The following is a 21,775-nucleotide window of genomic DNA, read 5'->3' on the forward strand; positions in this document are numbered from 1 at the left end:
ATGATCCATAATAGGATGCATTCCAATTCCAAAGATGTTAAGAAGTGAAAATAAAAACAGTGTCCCTCTCAGCATGAATGCAGTATGATAATTCTTCTGTCGAAGGTTTTGTTCTAAAATATTGAGAACTAACTATTGTCAAATATTGGGTGAGCTTTATAGGTTTTTCTTTAAATAAAATATATATTTATGGAGATAATAGTTTTAAGAAACTTCAATCTTATGTCAGATTATCAAAGTTATACCAAGATGATTTATAAAGAGGTACAATCTAAAAGATATTTAAATGAAGTTACTGTGTCTAAATTATTTACTAAGTAATGGCTTAGGAGCATTGTAAAAACTGCTAATTGATTACAATCAGATAAAACTTCTTTATGGATTTTTTATTATTATTATTTGAATTGTGATCTATGATCTAGAAAACTTCTATGATTTTTTTGTTGAAGGCACATATCAAATTTCTGCATCATTTCTCCCTAACTAAATCTTTTCTTATCTTCAAAGAAGAATTTAAAAGTAACTAAAACCATCAATTACAATACATTGGAAATGGTAAACAAGTACTGAGTCCATAGAGCCGCATTCACAGGACAAAACTCGTGGAGAGATCTCTGGGTATCATGAACAGCAATGTCTTTTATAGCCAATATACCTACTGTGCATAACAGCACATAGCTAGGAGACTCTATAAGCAAATGAGACCCTGATGATTCTAAGCCCTAAAGTCCTAATAATTCTCAGGAAAGAATGGTCTTTTTCTACAAATTATGAGACATATAAACAGTTGAAGATTTAGCTCAACTGTGACAAACAAAACTTACTGAATTCTTCCTGGAGGTCAGTCAGACATTAAAAGCACCCATATGTCCTGATGATTATCCACCATTCAGAGAAGCAATTGCGTAGAGCCTCAAAAGAATGACTTGGTTTGATTGGGTGACCTGATTTCCTTTTGGGCTAAAAACTATTTCAATTGCTAGACAGGTCCTTAACACATCTGCTGGAAGTTTTCCTACAAATTACACAGAAACCCAATTCCCAAAGGCTTAGTACTGACCAGGGAACATTAGATTTTGTCTTATAGTTGAAGAGGCTCAACTATGCACTCACATTTTTAGTAAATAGCATTTTACATTTTTCTAACTGAATTATTTAACTTTAAACTAGCTCTTTCGCAAGCAGATTTGCAAAGCCTCAGAAACTACCTGCTATAATGATTTCTTATCTCTGCTAAGACTTTTCATATTTCCATAATAGATTAAATAAATGTCACTTGATTGTTGAGGGCTTTCCTTTATGTTTGCCAGATGTAAATTTATCTTTATTAATGCAGACAAATCCACCAAACCAAAATTTTAAGCGGTCCTATCAGCTACATGTTTATATTTTCATAATTCAAACAAACTTTTATGTGCTCTAAGAATACTGGTGTGCTTATATCTCACCAAACAAATATCTTGGCCTTAGCCTGAATTATTAAAAAATAATGTCAATGTAGAATGCAGTGTTAGGATCCTGCAGGGAAGGAGCAGACTGTGATCTGCAGACTAAATCAGGCCTGCTGCCTGTTTTTTGTTTTTGTATTTGTTTTGTTTTGTTTTTGTATCACCAGGGATTGAACTCAGGGGAACCCAACCACATTCTCAGCCCTGTTTTTTATTTTTTCTAGAGACAGGTTCTCACAGAGTTGCTTAGCACGTTGATTTTGCTGAGGCTGGCTTTGAACTCATTATTCTCCTGCCTCAGCCTCCTGAGCCACTGGGATTACAGGCATGACCACGGAGCCTGGTCTGTTTGTGTACAAGCTGCTAAGAAAGGTTTTTAACCAGTTTAAATGGTTACACTGTAAAACTGTTATACAAGTACCTACATAATATCCTTGATTTTGTATCTTTTGCCCCCCAAAATTAAAGTATTAACAACCTGGCCCTTGACAAACAGTTTGTTGTCCCCTGATGTAGAACACCAATGTTTACATTAGGAAGTTTTCCTAGGCATTATAACCTTATTCCTGATGGCTATTGCTGCAAGACTCATGCAAAGTGCACCCTAACCAGCAGCTGCACAGCCTAAACTTACTGCTGTCAAAGTCCCTACAAAGCAAATCACTGTCCTTCTCAATGGAGAAAAATCTGTGTTTATGCTATATAGATGTCCCAGAGTCCAATATAATGAAAAGTTAAAATGTGGAACCTGGATTCTATAACTTTCAAATTCCCAATTCAAAGATTCAGTTATATTTCTTCATTATTCTTTAGGACTAGATTCTGTAAGAGGTCTGTATATCACAGTCATCTTCATAATCGATTTCTGTGAAATTTTATTCTAGACCTTATCAGTAGGCAGCAGAGGAAGAAGACAGATGGTTATCACAACATGCAGACAACTCTCTCTGGTCATAGTTATTAGAACCATACCTTGTTTTTCCTTTCCTATATTTCACCAGTCATGAGGCATATTCTCAAAAGTATAATCTTCATATTTTTACCTAACCTATTATCATACTGTTCAAAAAAATCTCATTAGTTTTTTATCTTGTTCCTCTAAGAACCAAACATATTTTTTTATTTTGATTGTGAACCTTGGTTTGCTTTCTTAACAGATGCATTTTTACAAGAGTGCAAGCCTTAAGTCTTGAGATATTTAGCTAATAAGATTGAGGGATATGAATAAACTAACACAAACACAACCTGAGATGTAAAATGTAGAATTGCACCAGATATACACAGAGCTCTGAGGAACCACACAGCTTCCTAAAGACCAATAGGTGGGAGCAGCTTTCCAAAGGGTGTATCTATAAAGAGCTGAGCCAGGATTTGAGCTCTGTACTGATGCCAGGCAAAATGCTAAAAATAGAACTGAATCCTATAACTCCAATTTAGATAACCAACAATTTACTAACACATATAGATCCTAATAGTTTACATTAGTGAAAAGAAACAGTGATGTTTATTATTCAAATATACAAATATTGAGCCGATATACAAATATTGAGCTAATATTATTTTAAAATGAAGAAAATTAACTAGATAACAATGGATCCCAAAACAGAGATACTGCTAGGAAAATCTGCTGGGCTCATTTTATATGCATAATGAAAGAGATGACCTTCAAAAAAGAAATGAAATATATTAATCCCAACATCCTAACATCACTTAGGCAATACTTGATGAATATTTGTAACCACTTTCATGCCCTTGGAAAAGAAAGTAACAAATACAAAGCAGAGCAGTGGAATTGATATATTTGCCATCTATGAGGTAATCTCAACTTTACTGACATAAACTAATCTAGATTGGAAACTAAATACAAGAAAATAAAACAAGATTTAAGTTTCAAAAGAAGTTTAATATGAGGCTTAGCATTGGCTAAAAGGTCACAGATTACATCACTATGTGCTCATTTAATCAGCCCTCAGCTTCAAAGCATGTGGAAGTGGTAATAGCAAATCTTTTCCAAGTGATCTCATATACTTAAGTGTTTTTTATTCCCCGTGCCCATAAAACAAATGAGGAGAAAATCACTCAGGAGACAACTTGCTCTCACGGGCAAGTAAACTGTAAGGGACCTTGTCAAACTTTAACTGCTATTTACTATTGAATTACCAAAGACAGTTGGTGCCTTACATTCAATACTACACTTCATGGAATGTGTCCCAGCCTTCTGATAAGTGAAAAAGTGGTCATTAACCACACAGAAGCAATCAGCTCACCAATAGAGTACTGTTCTGAATCTTAACAGAGAAGAATTAAAATAAACATTCAAGTGGAAAATACCAAAAGACAGAAGGGAGAGCACCATCTTCTGTTCCCCATAGCGATGCTGGATCTATTTGTTCAAAAGAAAAAGAAATGAGAGAAAAAGAAAATAGCCATGTCTTCAATTCCAGCAGAGATCCTATATTAGAGTTTCCTGAAATATTTCAAGAGAAAAGGATTTCTGCTTCAGGGAAAAAAATTATCCTAAAATAATGAAAAATTCTTCATCCATGTTGAAAGAAAGGTGATGATTTTCTTCCTCACAGAGACATTAACCCCTGTTTTTTGATAAATAAAAGACACAAAACAATATCTCCTTTCCATGTAAGACATAGGATGTATAACAAAAATGGTCTTTGCAACACTACATCCCAAATATAATTTCTAAGTTATAAGGTTCTCTCTCTCAAGGACATGCTGTGTGTGTGTGTGTGTGTGTGCATGCTCATTTTAATTTTTAAAAATCTACTCCTATGAATAATAGGTAACACATTTCCTGGAGTTCACAATTATAATTCAATTAACCACCAATTCTTACAATCTAGGCAGATTATTTGCCATTTCCCCACATAACATGAAAGGGAAAAAGTGATTTATAGTGATTTAATGGACTAGTAAAAAGCAATTCCTACATGGAAAACATTCTTTCAAATGCAGCTTTACTATATGTATAATAGTCAAGGTCATGGCTGGGGTTAAAAAAAACTTTAGAAATAATTAGGTATTCTATTCAAAATAAAAATTTTATGATACACATAATTATATTTGGCAACAAAAGAATAAAGTGTGTGTTTATGTCATTTGTACTTAATTACCTATACTATCCCTTTCACTGTATACTACTGCCTAGAAACAACAAATAAAATTCCACAATTTTTAACATTATGTCTGGCTCTGTATTCACATATTATTAATATCCATGCCAGAATATTCATTGGCCATTGCCTATGCTCTGCTCCAGCAATCAGAATAACAAAGAACTGCTTGTTCTTTGAGAACAGAAGATATTGAAATGCAATGCAGGTCAGAGAATAGCCAAAAGACAGACACAATCTATTCATTTTTTTTTTACACTTGTCATAGCAGATGTGTGTTTGTGGATGAAGGATCACATTCCAGGTAGTGTTCCTTAAGGGAGTATTATGGAAAAAGACATGGGATGACTAGAGGATACTAAAATTCAAAAGCAAATGTTAAAGGGTTTGTGGTGACTCAGGTTTATGGAGGCAGCTACTTACACTCTCTTCACACAGCGGAATCCCCACACTAAACACACTTAAGATAGATCGTTTGAAGAAAATTATAATTTTAGGTTTTGCAAAACTTGGTTTTAACATTATCCTAAGGTTTTTGGTCTGGTTTTATGAAAGCAAAAAGTTCATGGCATTTGCAGGGAAATGGATGGCATTAGAGCAGATTATGCTAAGTGAAGCTAGCCAATCCCTAAAAAACAAATGCCAAATGTCTTCTTTGATATAAGGAGAGCAACTAAGAACAGAGCAGGGAGGAAGCATGAGAAGAAGATTAACAGTAAACAGGGACGAGAGGTGGGAGGGAAAGGGAGAGAGAAGGGAAATTGCATGGAAATGGAAGGAGACCCTCATTGTTATACAAAATTACATATAAGAGGAAGTGAGGGGAAAGGGTCAAAAAAAACAAGGGAGAGAAATGAATTACAGTAGATGGGGTAGAGAGAGAAGATGGGAGGGGAGGGGAGGAGAGGGGAGGGGGGATAGTAGAGGATAGGAAAGGCAACAGAATACAACAGACACTAGTATGGCAGTATGTAAAAACGTGGATGTGTAACCGATGTGATTCTGCAATCTGTATACGGGGTAAAAAAATGGGAGTTCATAACCCACTTGAATCAAATGTATGAAATATGATATGTCAAGAACTATGTAATGTTTTGAACAACTAATAATAAAAAAAAGCAAAAAGTACTAGTGAACTCAAATGGATAAAAATGTATTTAAAATTGTCTCCATAGCTTCTGTGCCTGATAATATCTAAATATAATAAATCTAGATTTGTGCAAACACAGAATTTACCTCTTAAACCCCACCCACACAGACGAAAATGCAAAACATTCAAAAGAAAAAAAAAACATGGGATTTTAAAATATACATGTAAGGAGGGCACCACTCCTTTCTCTTTACATGTTCTATATTATTATTTAGGGGTTAAAAATCAAGGATTCAGATAAGGGGTGACAAATACAGCAGGGCAATGCCAAAAGCTACAGACTCAGAAAAGAATGATAAAAAGCAAGATGATTCTTAAGCCCCACTCCAGAAAGAGTTAGGAATTGAATGGATCTGGTACTTCTGAAAGTAAGTGTGAAGATTAAAATGGGAAACAGATGAGTTGAAAGTTTATGTAAGAAAGAGTAAAGCCCTAAATCCCCCCTCCATGAAGTCAGGTGGCTTCCCTGATTTGCCTGTAAGGCAGCTCGAGCCTGGACTGAAGAACTCTAGGCTCCAGGATCCAGGCTCCAATGAGAAGAAGAGCATGTACTGAAAACAAGAAAATAAACTGAGGGAAACCTGCTGCTCTGATGCGTAATCAATCTCCTGCCTAATTTGACTTCTGTGATACAGCAGCCAGACCTGTCCAGTGCCACTCCCTGCCCAAGCAGAGGTGAGAAAGATCTTCTCTTGGGAAATTGATTGTAGGATAGAGAATATGGAGATCTGCAGAGTCAGGTTCCCCAACAAAGCAGGAAGCTACTACTAATCACCCTAAAAGGAAGCCCATGGCTAGACAAGTTCTGCTCAAGAACTACAGCTTCCAGTCAGCTTTTTAGTTAGGGATTACCAAGTATCTTTAGGGATTTCAAAAAGTCCCCCCTAAGAAAGAAGAGAGAAAACCAAGAAAGCAACTCATAAACTCAAATCGGGGGAAAAAAAAAGTAAAAAAATAAAATAAAATCTCTGAGGGAAACAAACATAATAACAAGAGAAAACATCAAAAATCTGTACTAATACCTTCTGAAAGAGCAGAATTACAATCCATGCATCCATAAAGAATAATGGACAAGATTCCAAGATGGCTGCGAATAGAGTGCATCACACCCCATGTACTGCAACACTGCGCAGGTGAATAACGAGTTAGAATGACAAAAAGCTATCTTGTCAGGAATTTACAGCAAAATCAGGGTGCACCGAAACCTAGAGGAAGGATTTCCATCACCGAGGACCTGTTATTGAGTCTCAAACGTGAGCCAACTGTGCGACCGGAGATCCAGGCTGACTGATCCGCCGCTCGCCACGCGGCCCGCCCCGCGGCTACAGACGGCAGGGCGCCGCCGAGAAGCCACCAGCAAGCAGAGAGAAACGGTGCTACGGATTCTGTGGAGTCCTGCCGGCTGTGCCCTCACTGAGCTCCGGGCTGAGTTCGGGGTTTGAGACGGGAAAGGAAGCGGTCCAGTTCTATCCCCCACAACGGAAAGTCCACCAAGGAAGCCAGCGGCCACCATCTTGGACAGCTGACGTCACCACCGCCAGTTTCCGACAGATTGCAACAATAAAACAGGTGTGTGTTACTCAGCCCATCTCCCATACAGCGGGGAATTCGCATAAAATCTCTCCCAGGCTTTCCGGGGGAGGGATTATCAGAACGAGCCTGAATAGAGACGCGGGGAAAGGTAGAGACACCTGACCTCCAACTCCCCCTCCCATCAGCAGCAAAAACGAAACCTGTCTTGCCAGCTCTGGGGGAGGGGCAAGCGGAAAAAATGAAAACAATAGGGTGCCGATTTCTAATAGCCACCCTCCACACCCAGCAAACCGCAGGCCCAGAGTACAGTTTGAACTGCGGAGAGGCATCACACAGGGGAAGGCCGGGCTAGCAGGAGAAGCCAGGGGAATAGAGGCCAGGCCCTCATGACTGGGCGGCTAGAGACCACCCGCCCGCCGGCGACCGCCCACCCGCTGCCCGCGTGACTGGGCGGCTGGAGACCGGGCGGTTGGAGACCGACCGCCTGCCCGATAGACCCCGAGGTGCGGCCGAGCAGGTACGGCGCAGAGACTCTAGGAAGAGGTCTATATCCAGGCCTTCATGAAGTAGACAACTGGGAGCTGAAAACAACCAGAGACAGACCAGTCCCACCCCTCCCTTCAGACACCCTGGCAAGGAGACTGGGGCCTGCCATAGCAAAGAGGTGACGTCACCGGAGTTCAGCCGACGGAATTCCTTCCCAGCGGAATCCACTTTAGCAGGAGAGAGAAGAAACACAGCAATCAAACAGAGCTGGAAAGTAACATGAACAACATGAAAAAACAAGGGAAAAAAGGATTACAAACAATGCAGGACAACTTAAATCTACAGGAGGACCTAGAAGCATCAGAAACATGGATAGGCAAAGAACTCAAGGCATACCTAACTCAGATGGAACGGAATATTAGAGAAGACATGAGACAGCAAGTCCAAGCAATGAAAGTATATTTTGAAAATGAATTAAACAAACAAATTCAAATGGCAAAGAACAAGCTTTACCAGGAGATAGAGATTTTAAAAAAAATCAAACAGTAATCCTAGAAATGCAGGAAACTATAAACCAAATTAAAAACTCAAACGAGAATATTACAAATAGACTAGATCAAGTAGAAGTCAGAACATCAGATAATGAAGTCAAAGTTTATCAACTTGAAAAGAATAGAGTCAACACAGAAAGGATGCTTAAATCTCACGAGCAATCTATCCAAGAGTTATGGGATATCATAAAAAAACAAACTTGAGAGTCATTGGGATAGAAGAAGGTATAGAGGTTCAAACCAAAGGAATGGACAACCTATTAAATGAAATAATTCTAGAAAACTTCCCAGAGATGAAAGATGGAATGGATTGCCAAATCCTGGAAGCTTACAGGACCCAAACATTCAAAACTGTAATAGACCAACTCCAAGACATATAATTATGAAGATAGCCAACATACAGAACAAGGAGAGAATATTAAAAGCTACGAGAGAAAGGAGGCAGATTACATTCAAGGGTAAACCAATTAGGTTAACGACTGATTTTTCATCACAGACATTGAAAGCGAGAAGATCCTGGAACAATGTATTTCAAACGCTGAAAAATAATGGATTCCAACCAAGAATACTGTATCCAGCAAAATTAAACTTCAGATTTGACAATGAAATTAAAATATTTCACGATAAACAAAAGCTAAAAGAATTCACAGTCAGAAAACCAGCACTGCAAAGCATTTTGAGCAAAATACTACAAGAAGAGGAATTGAAACATAGCGCCCAAAACTAACAGTGGGAGGTATCTCAGTAAAGGGGGAGAAAAATAACCAAAGAGGAAAAACTAGCCAAACTAAAATAAATAAACATGACTGGAAGTACAAACCATATTTCTATTGTAACCTTAAAGGTTAATGGCCTAAATTCACCAATCAAGAGACATAGGCTAGTAACCTGGATTAAAAAAACAAATCCAACAATATGCTGCCTTCAGGAGACACATATGATAGGAAAAGACACACACAGGCTGAAGGTGAAAGGTTGGGGAAAATCATACCACTCACATGGCCCTCGGAAGCAAGCAGGAGTGGCCATATTCATATCGAATAAAATCAACTTCAAACCTAAGTTAATCAAAAGGGATAAAGAAGGACACTATATACTGTTAAAAGGAACCATCCACCAACAAGACATAACAATTATCAATTTGTATGCACCAAACAATGGTGCTGCAACGTTAATAACACAAACTCTCCTCAAGTTCAAGAGTCAAATAGACCACAACACAATAATTATGGGGGACTTCAACACACCGCTCTCGCCATTGGACAGATCCTCTAGACAAAAGCTGAACAAAGAAACTATAAAACTCAATAACGCAATCAATAACCTAGACTTAACCAACATATATAGAATATATCAACCATCATCAAGTGGATACATGTTCTTCTCAGCAGCACATGGATCCTACTCAAAGATAGACCATATATTATGCCATAGGGCGACTCTCAGTAAATATAAAGGTGTGGAGATAATACCATGCACCATATCTGACCATAATGGAATGAAACTGGAAATCAATGATAAAAGAAGGAAGGAAAAATCCTACATCACATGGAAAATGAACAATATGTTACTGAATGTGGTGAAGGCAATCCCCCACTCACTGTCTTGACAGGGTCTCAGTGAGAAAAAGTGTTGGCAAAGCCACTCTCCCACTTTCTTGACAGGGTCACAGTGAGGATGAATGCTGGCAAAGCCACGCTGGTTGGTGGGAAACCGAAACCATGAGACCCATTTTTATGTAATTGGGACTTTTCATTTTCATGCTCATGTTTCTGACAGGAGGCATGAGTATGTTAAGTGCCAAACAAATTAAATTTCAGATGGCTAGAACATAACAGGTAGTTCATGCCTTGAAAGCTGTTCTACTACCGCTCAGCATATCAAGGACAAAGTAGAAGGCTGTTCTTCTATCTCAGTACATTGTGGATAAACCTGATAACAGACAACAATCATCCTTTGAAAGGTCATGAGAATTTTAGGCACCACATTGATTATATCAACTAGAACCCAAGCCCATATTTCCGGTCTCTTAGAAAACCTAGTCAGTATGCTTATTTCACAAAGTTCACCACATGCTGTTTCATTTTTGATTAAGGAAAGTTATATTATACACTTAGAAAAGTTAAAACATATAAAGATATATTTTTCTCTTTTTATAAACCCTTTCTTACTTTACATAGGGATATATGATGAGCATAGTTAATACTGGTGGAAAGTGGATTGATTTTTAGAACTTACTTTCTATTGAGAAAGATTATAAAGATATGAGAACTAGTGCACCTTGACTGAGAAACAAAGAAACTCTTTGAGAAAGCAGCTCAACCAGTTTTATGAGAATAAATTTAGGAATTAATTAAAATAGCTTTATAAGACATAGTTTTAGAATAATGTTAGAAATATTATTTTATTTAGATTCTTAAGTTTAGAAATTCTTAAGTTTTTAGTTGTATAGGTTTCTGATATGTTTTAAGAATGATTCATAAACTTTAGGATATTTTAAATATAAGATTTAAAGGGACTTTTTTAGATGGGAATTTTAGATTAGAAATAAAGTACAAGTGTACTTTAGGTTAATGATTGGTTAGGAGACTTAGAGTCTGGTTATGTAGTTTGGCATTAGTTAATAAGAAAATAGCATATCTTGGGAAAAATAGTAAATCTTGGGAAAATCTGAAAAATGTAAATTAGTGATGTATTTTATTAATGATTCTGTACTTTAAATAATTATATAACTGAAGGACATATCCTGGAAAAATGTAAATTAATGTTACATTTTTTGTACCCCCAATCATGGTTAAGGAAATGTCATGTCTTGGCAAAGTTTTAAATTATATAATCAATGACGTATTCTGAATCTATAATGATGAGAAAAATTGTAATAAAAGATGACCCAGAGAAAGCTGCATTAGCTCTCTCTCTGGAGATTGCTCGAACGGAACGACTCCTGTCTCATCTTTTCGCCGATGCCACTCATCCTTCAGGACTCCCTGGACCCCGCTAGGGCAGGACCCAGCATGAATGATCAATGGGTTACAGAAGACATAAAGGAGGAGATAAAAAAAATTCTTAGAGACAAATGACAATACAGACACAACATACCGGAATCTATGGGACACAATGAAAGCAGTTTTAAGAGGGAAATTCATTTCTTGGAGTTCTTTCCTCAAAAAAAGAAAAAAAACAACAAAAAAATGAACTCATACTACACCTCAAAAACCTAGAAAAGGAAGAGCAAAACAACAGCAAATGTAGTAGAAGACAAGAAATAATTAAAATTAGAGCAGAAATCAACGAAATTGAAACAAAAAAAAAAACATTGAAAAAACTAAAAGTTGGTTCTTTGAAAAAATAAATAAGATCAACAGGCCCTTAGCCATGCTAATGAAGAGAAGAAGAGAGAGAACTCAAATTACTAACATACGGGATGAAAAAGGCAATATCACAACAGACACTACAGAAATACAGAAGATAATTAGAAAGTATTTTGAAACCCTATACTCCAATAAAATAGAAGATAGTGAAGATATCGATAAATTTCTTAAGTCATACAATCTGCCCAGATTGAGTCAAGAAGACACACAAAATTTAAACAGACCAATAACAAAGGAAGAAATAGAAGAAGCCATCAAAAGACTACCAACCAAGAAAAGCCCTGGACCAGATGGGTATACAGTGGAGTTTTACAAAACCTTCAAAGAAGAATTAATACCAATACTTTTCAAGCAATTTCAAGAAATAGAAAAAGAAGGAGCTCTTCCAAATTCATTCTGAGGCCAACATCACCCTGATCCTGAAACCAGACAAAGACACTTCAAAGAAAGAAAACTACAGACCAATATCTCTAATGAATTTGGATGCAAAAGTTCTCAATAAAATCCTGGCGAATCGAATACAAAAGCATATCAAAAAAATTGTGTACCATGATCAAGTAGGATTCATCCCTGGAATGCAAGGTTGGTTCAATATATGGAAATCAATAAATGCTATTCACCACATCAATAGACTTAAAGATAAGAACCATATGATCATCTTGATAGATGCAGAAAAAGCATTCGACAAAGTACAGCATCCCTTTATGTTCAAAACACTAGAAAAACTAGGGATAACAGGAACTTACCTCAACATTGTAAAAGCTATATATGCTAAACCTCAGGCTAGCATCATCCTAAATGGAGAAAAACTGAAGGCATTCCCTCTAAAATCTGGAACAAGACAGGGATGCCCTCTATCACCACTTCTATTCAATTTAGTTCTTGAAATACTAGCCAGAGCAATTAGACAGACAAAAGAAATTAAAGGCATAAAAATAGGAAAAGAAGAACTTAAATTATCACTATTTGCGGATGATATGATAATATATCTAACAGACCCCAAAGGGTCTACAAAGAAACTGCTAGAGTTAATAAATGAATTCAGCAAAGTGGCAGGATATAAAATCAACATGCATAAATCAAAGGCATTCCTGTATATCAGCAACAAAACTTCTGAAATGGAAATGAGGAAAACCACTCCATTCACAATATCCTCAAAGAAAATAAGATACTTGGGAATCAACCTAACAAAAGAGGTGAAAGATTTATACAATGAAAACTACAGAACCCTAAAGAGAGAGATAGAAGAAGATCTTAGAAGATGGAAAAATGTACCCTGTTCATGGATAGGCAGAACTAACATCATCAAAATGGCGATATTACCCAAAGTTCTCTACAGGTTTAATGCGATGCCAATCAAAATCCCAACGGCATTTCTTGTAGAAATAGATAAAGCAATCATGAAATTCATATGGAAAAACAAAAGACCCAGAATAGCAAAAGCAATTCTAAGCAGGAAGTGTGAATCTGGAGGTATAGCGATACCAGATTTCAAACTGTACTACAGAGCAATAGTAACAAAAACAGCGTGGTACTGGTACCAAAACAGGCAGGTATACCAATGGTGCAGAATAGAGGACACAAAAACCAATCCACAAAATTACAACTTTCTTATATTTGATAAAGGGGCTAAAAGCATGCAATGGAGGAAGGATAGCATCTTCAACAAATAGTGCTGGGAAAACTGGAAATCCATATGCAACAAAATGAAGCTGAACCCCTTTCTCTCGCCATGCACAAAAGTTAACTCAAAATGGATCAAAGAGCTTGATATCAAATCAGAGACTCTGCGCCTGATAGAAGAAAAAGTTGGCTCCGATCTACATATTGTGGGGTCAGGCTCCAAATTCCTTAATAGGACGCCCATAGCCCAATAACAAGAATAAACAAATGGGAGTTACTTAAACTAAAAAGTTTTTTTCTCAGCAAGAGAATCAATAAGAGAGGTAAATAGAGAGCCTACATCCTGGGAACAAATTTTTACCCCTCACACTTCAGATAGAGAGCCCTAATATCCAGAACATACAAAGAACTCAAAAAATTAAACAATAAGATAACAAATAACCCAATCAACAAATGGGCCAAGGACCTGAACAGACACTTCTCAGAGGAGGACATACAATCAATCAACAAGTACATGAAAAAATGCTCACCATCTCTAGCAGTCAGAGAAATGCAAATCAAAACCACCCTAAGATACCATCTTACTCCAGTAAGATTGGCAGCCATTATGAAGTCAAACAACAATAAGTGCTGGCGAGCATGTGGGGAAAAGGGCACACTTGTACATTGCTGGTGGGACTGCAAATTGGTGAGGCCAATTTGGAAAGCAGTATGGAGATTCCTGGGAATGCTGGGAATGGATCCACCATTTGACCCAACTATCGCCCTTCTCGGACTATTCCCTGAGGATCTTAAAAGAGCGTACTATAGGGATACTGCCACATCAATGATCATAGCAGCACAATTCACAATAGCTAGACTGTGGAACCAACCTAGATGCCCTTCAATAGATGAATGGATAAAAAAAAATGTGGCATTTATACACAATGGAATATTACGCAGCACTAAAAAATGACAAAATCATGGAATTTGCAGGGAAATGGATGGCATTAGAGCAGATTATGCTAAGCGAAGCTAGCCAATCCTTAAAAAAACAAATGCCAAATGTCTTCCTTGATATAAAGAGAGCAACTAAGAACAGAACAGGGAGGAAGAGCATGAGGAAAAGATTAACATTAAACAGAGACGAGTGGGGGAGAGAAAGGGAGAGAGAAGGGAAATCGTATGGAAATGGTAGGAGACCCTCAATGTTACACAAAATTACATATAAGAAGTTGTGAGGGGAAAGGGGGGGAACAAGGGAGAGAATTGAATAACAGCAGATGAGGTAGAGAGGGAAGATGGGAGGGGAGGGGAGGGGAGGGGGGATAGTAGGGGATAGGAAAGGTAGCAGAATACAACAGTCACTAATATGCCATTTTGTAAAAATGTGAATGTGTAACCGATGTGATTCTGCAATTTGTATTTGGGGTAAAAATGGGAGTTCATAACCCACTTGAGTCAAATGTATGAAAGATGATATGTCATGAGCTTTGTAATGTTTTGAACAACCAATAAAAAAAAGAAGAAGAATGGACGAATTATTTCATGTTTTAGTCTGCTTTTTTCCTTCTGTGACTAAAGGATCTGACCAACACAACTGTAGGGGAGGAGAAGTTTACTTGAAGGCTCACAGTTTCAGAGGTCTTAGTCCAGAGAAGGCCAGCTCCATTCCTTGGGGCTCAAGGTGAAGCTGAACATATGGCAGAAGAGTGGGGCAGAAGGAAGCAGCTCACATCATGGTGATCAAGAAGCAGAGACTGACTCCAGTTCCAGATACAAATATATACCCATAGCCACACCCCCAATTAACCACTTCCTCCAGCCACACCCCACCTGCCTCTAGTTACCACTTATTAATCCCATCAGGGATTAATTCACTTATTGGGTTGAGACTTTCACAATCCAATCATTTCTCCTCTGAATCTTCTTGCATTATCTCACACGTGAGCTTTTGAGGGACACTTCATATCCAAACTATAACATATGGTACATAAATTATACCTCAATAAGTCATTTTAATACATTCAAAAGGCTGCACATGGTGGCATGTGCCTCTAATTCCAGCATCTTGGGAGGCTGAGGCAGGAGGATCACAAGTTCAAAGCTAGCCTCAGCAATTTAGCAGGGCCCTAAGGAACTTAGCAAGCCTCTGTCTCAAAGAAAAATAAAAATAAAAATGGATGGGGATATTGCTTAGTAGTTAAGCACTGGTACTAAAACAAAAAATAGAAAGAAAGAAAATAAATACAAAAGGGTTGTGTTAAAACTCTTAGAACGGGCTGCGGCGTGAGGAGCCGGCTCTGGGCGCCAACCCGGGCGCTCGCGCCGGGGCGCCGGCCGTTGGGGCCGTTGGGCGGCGTGAGGGGAGTCGGGAAGCGGTGGACGGCGAGCTCTGCGGGCCGCCGCGGCGGCGGTCAGCGAATAGCTGTGGTGAGGCGGCGCGGCGGAGCCTGGGCGGAGGCGCGTCCCGCCCGAGGGCGGCTCTGGCTGAGGGCGGCGGGACCGGGGAACAGCCCGGGGCAGCGGCTGAGGCGGGACGGCGGTGGCGGGGGACGCTGCCCCTGGAATCCCCGGCAGAGATGCTGGCGGAAAACCTGGTGGAGGAGTTTGAGATGAAAGAGGACGAGCCGTGGTACGACCACCGGGACCTGCAGCAAGATCTCCAACTTGCTGCTGAGCTTGGGAAGACATTAGTGGATCGGAACACAGAGTTGGAGGATTCTCTTCAGCAGATGTACACAACCAATCAGGAGCAGTTACAGGAAATTGAGTATGGAAGTCAAATTCATTTGAGACTGTGTCAGAGATCCTGAATTAAGAAAATCAGATCATCAGAAGCATGTCTGTACCTTGAAGGAATGTATCTGACCAAGCAGGTGGAGCTTCTACGGCAAATGAATGAACAGCATGCAAAAGTTTAGGAACAATTAGATATCACAGCAAGGGAACTGGAAGAAACAAATCAAAAGCTAGTTGCTGAAAGCAAGGCCTCACAACAAAAAATTCTGAGCCTGACTGAAACAATTGAATGTCTACAAACCAACATCGATCACCTCCAGAGCCAAGTGGAGGAGTTGAAGTCATCTGGCCAAGGGAGAAGACAGGGGAAATGTGACCAGGAGAAATCTGCACCCAGCTTCTCCTGTCTGAAGGAACTATATGACCTCCGCCAACACTTTGTTTATGACCATGTGTTTGCTGAGAAGATCACTTCCTTGCAAAGTCAGCAAAGCCCTGATGAGGAAGAAAACGAGCACTTGAAAAAGACAGTGACAATGTTGCAGGCCCAGCTGAGTCTAGAGCGGCAGAAGCGGATGACCATGGAGGAGGAGTACGGGCTCGTGCTGAAGGAGAACAATGAACTGGAACAGCAGCTGGGGGCCACGGATGCCTACCGGGCGCGGGCGCTGGAGTTGGAGGCTGAGGTGGCAGAGATGCGGCAGATGCTGCAGGCTGAGCATCCTTTTGTGAATGGGGTTGAGAAGCTGGTGCCAGACTCTCTGTTTGTTTCATTCAAAGAGCCCAGCCAGACCCTGCTGGAGGAGTTGTTCCTGACTGTGCCAGAGGCACATAGAAAGCCTCTCAGGCGCAGCTGCAGTGAGACGGTCCTTAGCAGCTTGGCAGGGGGTGACATTGTGAAGGGCCATGAGGAGACCTGCATTAGGAGGGCCAAGGCTGTGAAGCAGAGAGGCATCTCCCTTCTGCATGAAGTGGACACTCAGTACAGTGCTCTGAAGGTGAAGTATGAAGACCTGCTGAAGAAGTGCCAGCAGGAACAGGACTCTCTGTCCCACAAGGTTGTGCAGACCTCCAGGGCTTTCGCCAAGGACCTGATGGGTGTGAACACCCAGTCTGAATCCAGTGCCAGCAGCTGGGAACCTGCCTCTGTTACCCCAGAGCCCATCAGTTCTCCCAATACCACGGCACCACCAGAATACAAAGCACTATTTAAGGAGATCTTTAATTGCATTGAGAAAAGCAAGCAGGAAATAGATGCACAGAGAACAAAATACCGCTCTCTCACTCCTTATTCCTAAATGAGTCTCCAGCTCTACTACTGACTTACCTGTGTCTTTACCAACCCTCTCCCATTCAGACTTCAGAGCCTGATGTTGCTCATGATATATGCTTCATTGCTTTGCTTATGTAGCAAATTCAGACAGCGAGAAAACTGTTGTCAATTCTACAATTCAGTTCCTTTTTAAGTGTTGTAGGAAATCCCATGATAAACTGGCCTCTGGCTGGCGCACTCATTAGGCTGCAATTCCTAGAAACACCTTAGAGCCAGTTGAGGGACATCCATGCTCCTGGAGAAATTGGCTTGGAGTTACTATAGTGGGGGAAAAGGGCAGGGTTGGAACAAAGCTAAGCAATTCCTATTGCCTCCTTGCTCAACTTCTCAAAACTTTGTAGAAGTCAGGGTTGCCAAACCGAAATATCTTGCAAACACTGTTGGATACTGTGAATTCATTTTGGAAGAATGTTTAAGAGAAAGTGGGAGTCTAATCCAGAATAAATGACATTAACAATTCCAAGCCCTCAACTTTTGTTATATCCACCAATTGAATTGTGACTGACAGATAATCCTAATATATCCAAATCCATCTGAATACCAAATTCAAATGGCAAGCTTTGGTTTGATCAAAGCTCATTAGTATATGTCCTAGAGGGCTAACCCTCTTTATTCAAATGTTTTACTCAAAGCTACAGCCTTTAGGATAGGTGACTGTGTAAATCTTTCATTCCTTTCCCAAATTTAAGCTAAAGGAGAAAGATCAAATCCCTTCCGCCCCCAGATGTGGTCTGGCTGGCCAGCTTGCCTGCTAGAGCCACTCCTGCTCAGTTCTTCGAATTCCTGTAAATGGTTTTGACTTGCTGCAGGATTTCCCATCTGCTACTTTACTAAGCAGTGTTGATGTTCTAACTGTGGAAATACACTTAACTCTCATTTGCATACTTTTAATTTAAAACTATTTAAGAGAACCGAGGTTCTGATTATTGTATATATTTTTCTAAAAGCCAAATAAAGCTACCTGTGAAAATGATCTACTGCTTATTTTAAGACAGGGTCTCACTAAGTTGCTCAGGGCCTTGATAAGTTGCTGAGGCTGACCTCAAACTTGTGGTCCTCCTGCCCCAGCCTACTGAGTTACTGGGATTACAGGCATGTGCCATCACACCCAACTAATAGCACAAATTCTGCTCATTTGTTGCTCATTGTTCATTAAAATTATGTGATTGAAAAAAAAACTCTTAGAAAATTTAAAAGAGACATTTAAAAATAAAAATTCAATGAAAGAGTTGAATAAAGTTGAGATCTCTGAGAAAGCAAAGCAAAAGACAAAAATAAAATTTGAAACAAGATGACATTTAAAAACTAAAATTTGAAACAAGATGACATTTAAAAATGTGATCATTTCAGGAATTCCAACATCTAACAAATTATTTCTAGATATATAAAATATACAATAGAGATAATGCAGTCAAGAATGTTATCAACAAAATCCAACTTCCCCAAACCAAAGTACATGTTCCTAAATGACAATGATAATGACAATAATTCCCTGTACCAACATCCATACATCATGAAATTTCAAAACACCAGATATAAATAAGTAGACATTAAAACTTCCAGGGGGTGGGGGAAATAGGTCACACAAAAAGCCTGGGAATCAGATGGCTTTGGATTTTTCAACACTGACACCAGAATTGAAAGAAAATGGACAATGGATTCAAAATTATGAAAAGAAAAGTATTATTTTTCCAATATAGATTTCCATATCCAGCCAAGTGTATGTCAAACACAAAGACAAATTTAGTATCGTAGAGTTCTGGAGCTCAGGCCAGAAATAGCAAGAGAGTCTCACTGGGCTACATCCAAGGTATGCAGCAGGGCGGTGCTCTTCCTGGGTGTTCTAGGGGAAACCCTTGCCTGTTCCAGCTCCTCAATGCTGCACCATTCCTTAGCTCCTGGCCCCTTCCAGCTTCAGAATCAACAACCACCATTTTAGTTTGTCTTACCATGAATCATTTGACACTAATCCTTTTGCCTCTTCCTCATTACACTGGTCCATCCTGGATAACTTGGCATCAATTTCAGGCCTGCTAATCAGCAGTTATAATTTTATCTACTAACTTCATTCCTCCTTGCCATAGAGGGCCAGAAGATAGACAAATTCAGGTGCCATAGTTCTGCCTATCACAACATGTAAAACTGAAAATCAAGCATGTCATTCATTTTGAAACAGAGGTAAATGCCAAAAGAACTAGATGTTGAAAGTAGTGGCATCTACGGAAAAAATTTGAGAGTAGAAAGAGAAGGTGCATTTATTCAATAAATTATCTTTAAGAATTACTTTCATAAAGTGAAAAATAATGAATATATTTGTAGTACATTTTTCTTCTATTCTCAGTACCCATCAGAGACATCCACAATAGAGTTTTTTGTTTGTTTTAATTAGTACTGGGATTGAACCCAGGGGCACTTTACCACTAAGCCACATCCATAGCCCCCTTTTTTTTTTGTGAGAGAGTCTCAGTGAGTTGCTAAGGGCCTCACTAAATTGCTAAACCTGGCCTCAAATTTCTAATCCTCCTGTCTCTCAGTCTCCAGAATCCCTGGGATTATAGGCATGCGGCACTGCTATAAATATTCTTCTGAGACTATTATCACAAGGTTTTCAATTTGAAGTCTTTGAAGTTGCAAGTTTTTGTTAATAGAAGAAAAATCCCTCGAGTCTGTAGGGGAGGTACTGTAGGAAGCTTGGTCTTTGGTGTCTTTTTGTCATAAAAAAAATTATCATGAAAAAGTATGAGGGTAAGCCAAATAAGCCTTTCTACAAGAGACCAAATGACAGTATTTCAGGCAGGAAGGGATTTGTCATGAGAGCTAGGAATGAACCTGGTGAGGGCTTGGGGAGCCAGAAAGTGGCAAGAAGGAATTGAGACTGCCAGTCCTACATACAGTCCATCTCAGAGAAATTTGCACCAGGAGAAGCAAGGCCTACAGACCATCCACCACAAGTCCTGCAGTAGAGGCATCTTAGCTGTTCTAGTGAATGTCTGGTGAGTGCCTTCCATCAATGCCCTTGGATCAGCCAGGAAAAGTGACATGAATTATTGCCCCATTATTTTTCAGAACTCAACAATCTGCCCCATGATGAAAGCTGTCAGTAGATGTCCCTGCAACTAGACAGTGCTGAATTACCCACATTACATGTTGCTGCCTTTGGAAAATAACTTCATAACCTGTCTCATCCTTGTATACCTCCGACAATCGTCCCTCCCTCTGTCACAGGGTTTGCCACCTACTGTACAATAGTCTGGTTCCTTTCTCATCTATATCTCTCACCTCACTATAATGGGGAATCCTGAATGCTAGATGATACATCTTTCATCTCTATATCTCTAGCAATCACACAGGTTCTGATACAGGAGGCATTTAACAAATGATCACATAATGAAACAAGTGCTTAGGATGTTCCCATCTAAAAATTATCCCAAAATTGACATACTGAATGGTTACAGATTTCTATTAAAAAAAAAAACTAAATCATCTGTGTTAGCAAGAATTTAAGTAACAGGATATTCCTTTAATCTGAATGTCTATAACAAAATGACCTAAAAAATACTGAAATTGGTTTTCAAATTCAGTCTCTGTTTTTTCTCTTTTTTTCAGTACCAGAGATTGAACCCAGGGGTATTTAACCACTGAACAACATTACCCATCCCTATTTATTCTTTATTTTGAGACATGGTCTCACTAAGTTGCTTAGTGCCTCGCTAAGTTGCTGAGACTGGCTTTCAACTTGCAATTCTCCTGCCTCAGTTTTCTGAGCTGCTAGAATTACAGGTATAACCACACCTGATTTGATCTCTTTTCTTTTAGATGTGTACTACAATTATTGCTCAAAAAGTAGATTTAGGTTCAAATTCTTCATCACATACTATCAGGGTGACATTAAATTATTTTCTTCTCTGTGGCATTATTTCTTCTTTTACATATTGTAAAAATAATACCTACTGCAAAGGATGATGTATTAATGAGATGATATATATGTTCTTAAAATAGTTTGAAGATTAGATGTATATATGTAGTACTAAAACATGTTTTACGAGATTTCATGATCATACAGAACAATATGAAATTCTGGAGCAACTAATAATCCAGGTCTTCAACATTATAAAACCATCGCTAACTATAGGAATAAATAGTTTATTATATGCATATTATTGTGTTAAGTGAAAACAAGTTTTATAAATCAATTTATACATATTATCCCATTTACAGATGATACATTAATAATTTACTTGAAATTTAAAAGTGCATTGCTTCCTTATGAAAGAAACTTACAACATAATTAATACAGGAAATCCAGAAAACAGAAATTACAGCTACCACCCTAACATTTAAGAAAAATAAAAGGAACACTCAAATATAAATTTAAAAGAATATAAATATTAAATCAACATTAAATATTCAGGTCTGTTTTCAATATTCAGA

At 38.7% G+C, this 21,775-nt stretch overlaps 2 protein-coding genes across 2 annotated transcripts; both read left to right on the forward strand.

Annotated features, from left to right (window-relative positions):
- Nucleotides 1-15,851: 15,851 nt before the first annotated feature.
- LOC124103827 (cerebellar degeneration-related protein 2-like) lies at nucleotides 15,852-18,317 on the forward strand. The gene has a single exon (XM_058584390.1). It carries the CDS (start codon nucleotides 15,852-15,854, stop codon nucleotides 16,083-16,085), a length of 234 nt encoding a protein of 77 aa, XP_058440373.1. The 3' UTR covers nucleotides 16,086-18,317.
- Nucleotides 15,914-18,317, forward strand: LOC131424791 (cerebellar degeneration-related protein 2-like). Its single transcript, XM_058584389.1, is given in 1 exon segment — nucleotides 15,914-18,317. A coding segment is annotated over 1 exon segment (1,179 nt). The 5' UTR covers nucleotides 15,914-16,130; the 3' UTR covers nucleotides 17,310-18,317.
- Nucleotides 18,318-21,775: the final 3,458 nt, after the last annotated feature.

This window comes from Marmota monax, unplaced genomic scaffold, assembly GCF_021218885.2.
Source record: "Marmota monax isolate L192 unplaced genomic scaffold, Marmota_monax_Labrador192_F-V1.1 WCK01_AAM20220418_F8-fsc00577, whole genome shotgun sequence".
Lineage (NCBI taxonomy): Eukaryota > Metazoa > Chordata > Mammalia > Rodentia > Sciuridae > Marmota > Marmota monax.

What these genes read in the sequence shown, in the direction of transcription:
- LOC124103827 (XM_058584390.1), top strand. Translation starts at nt 15,852, where the DNA reads ATGCTGGCGGAAAACCTGGTGGAGGAGTTTGAGATGAAAGAGGACGAG.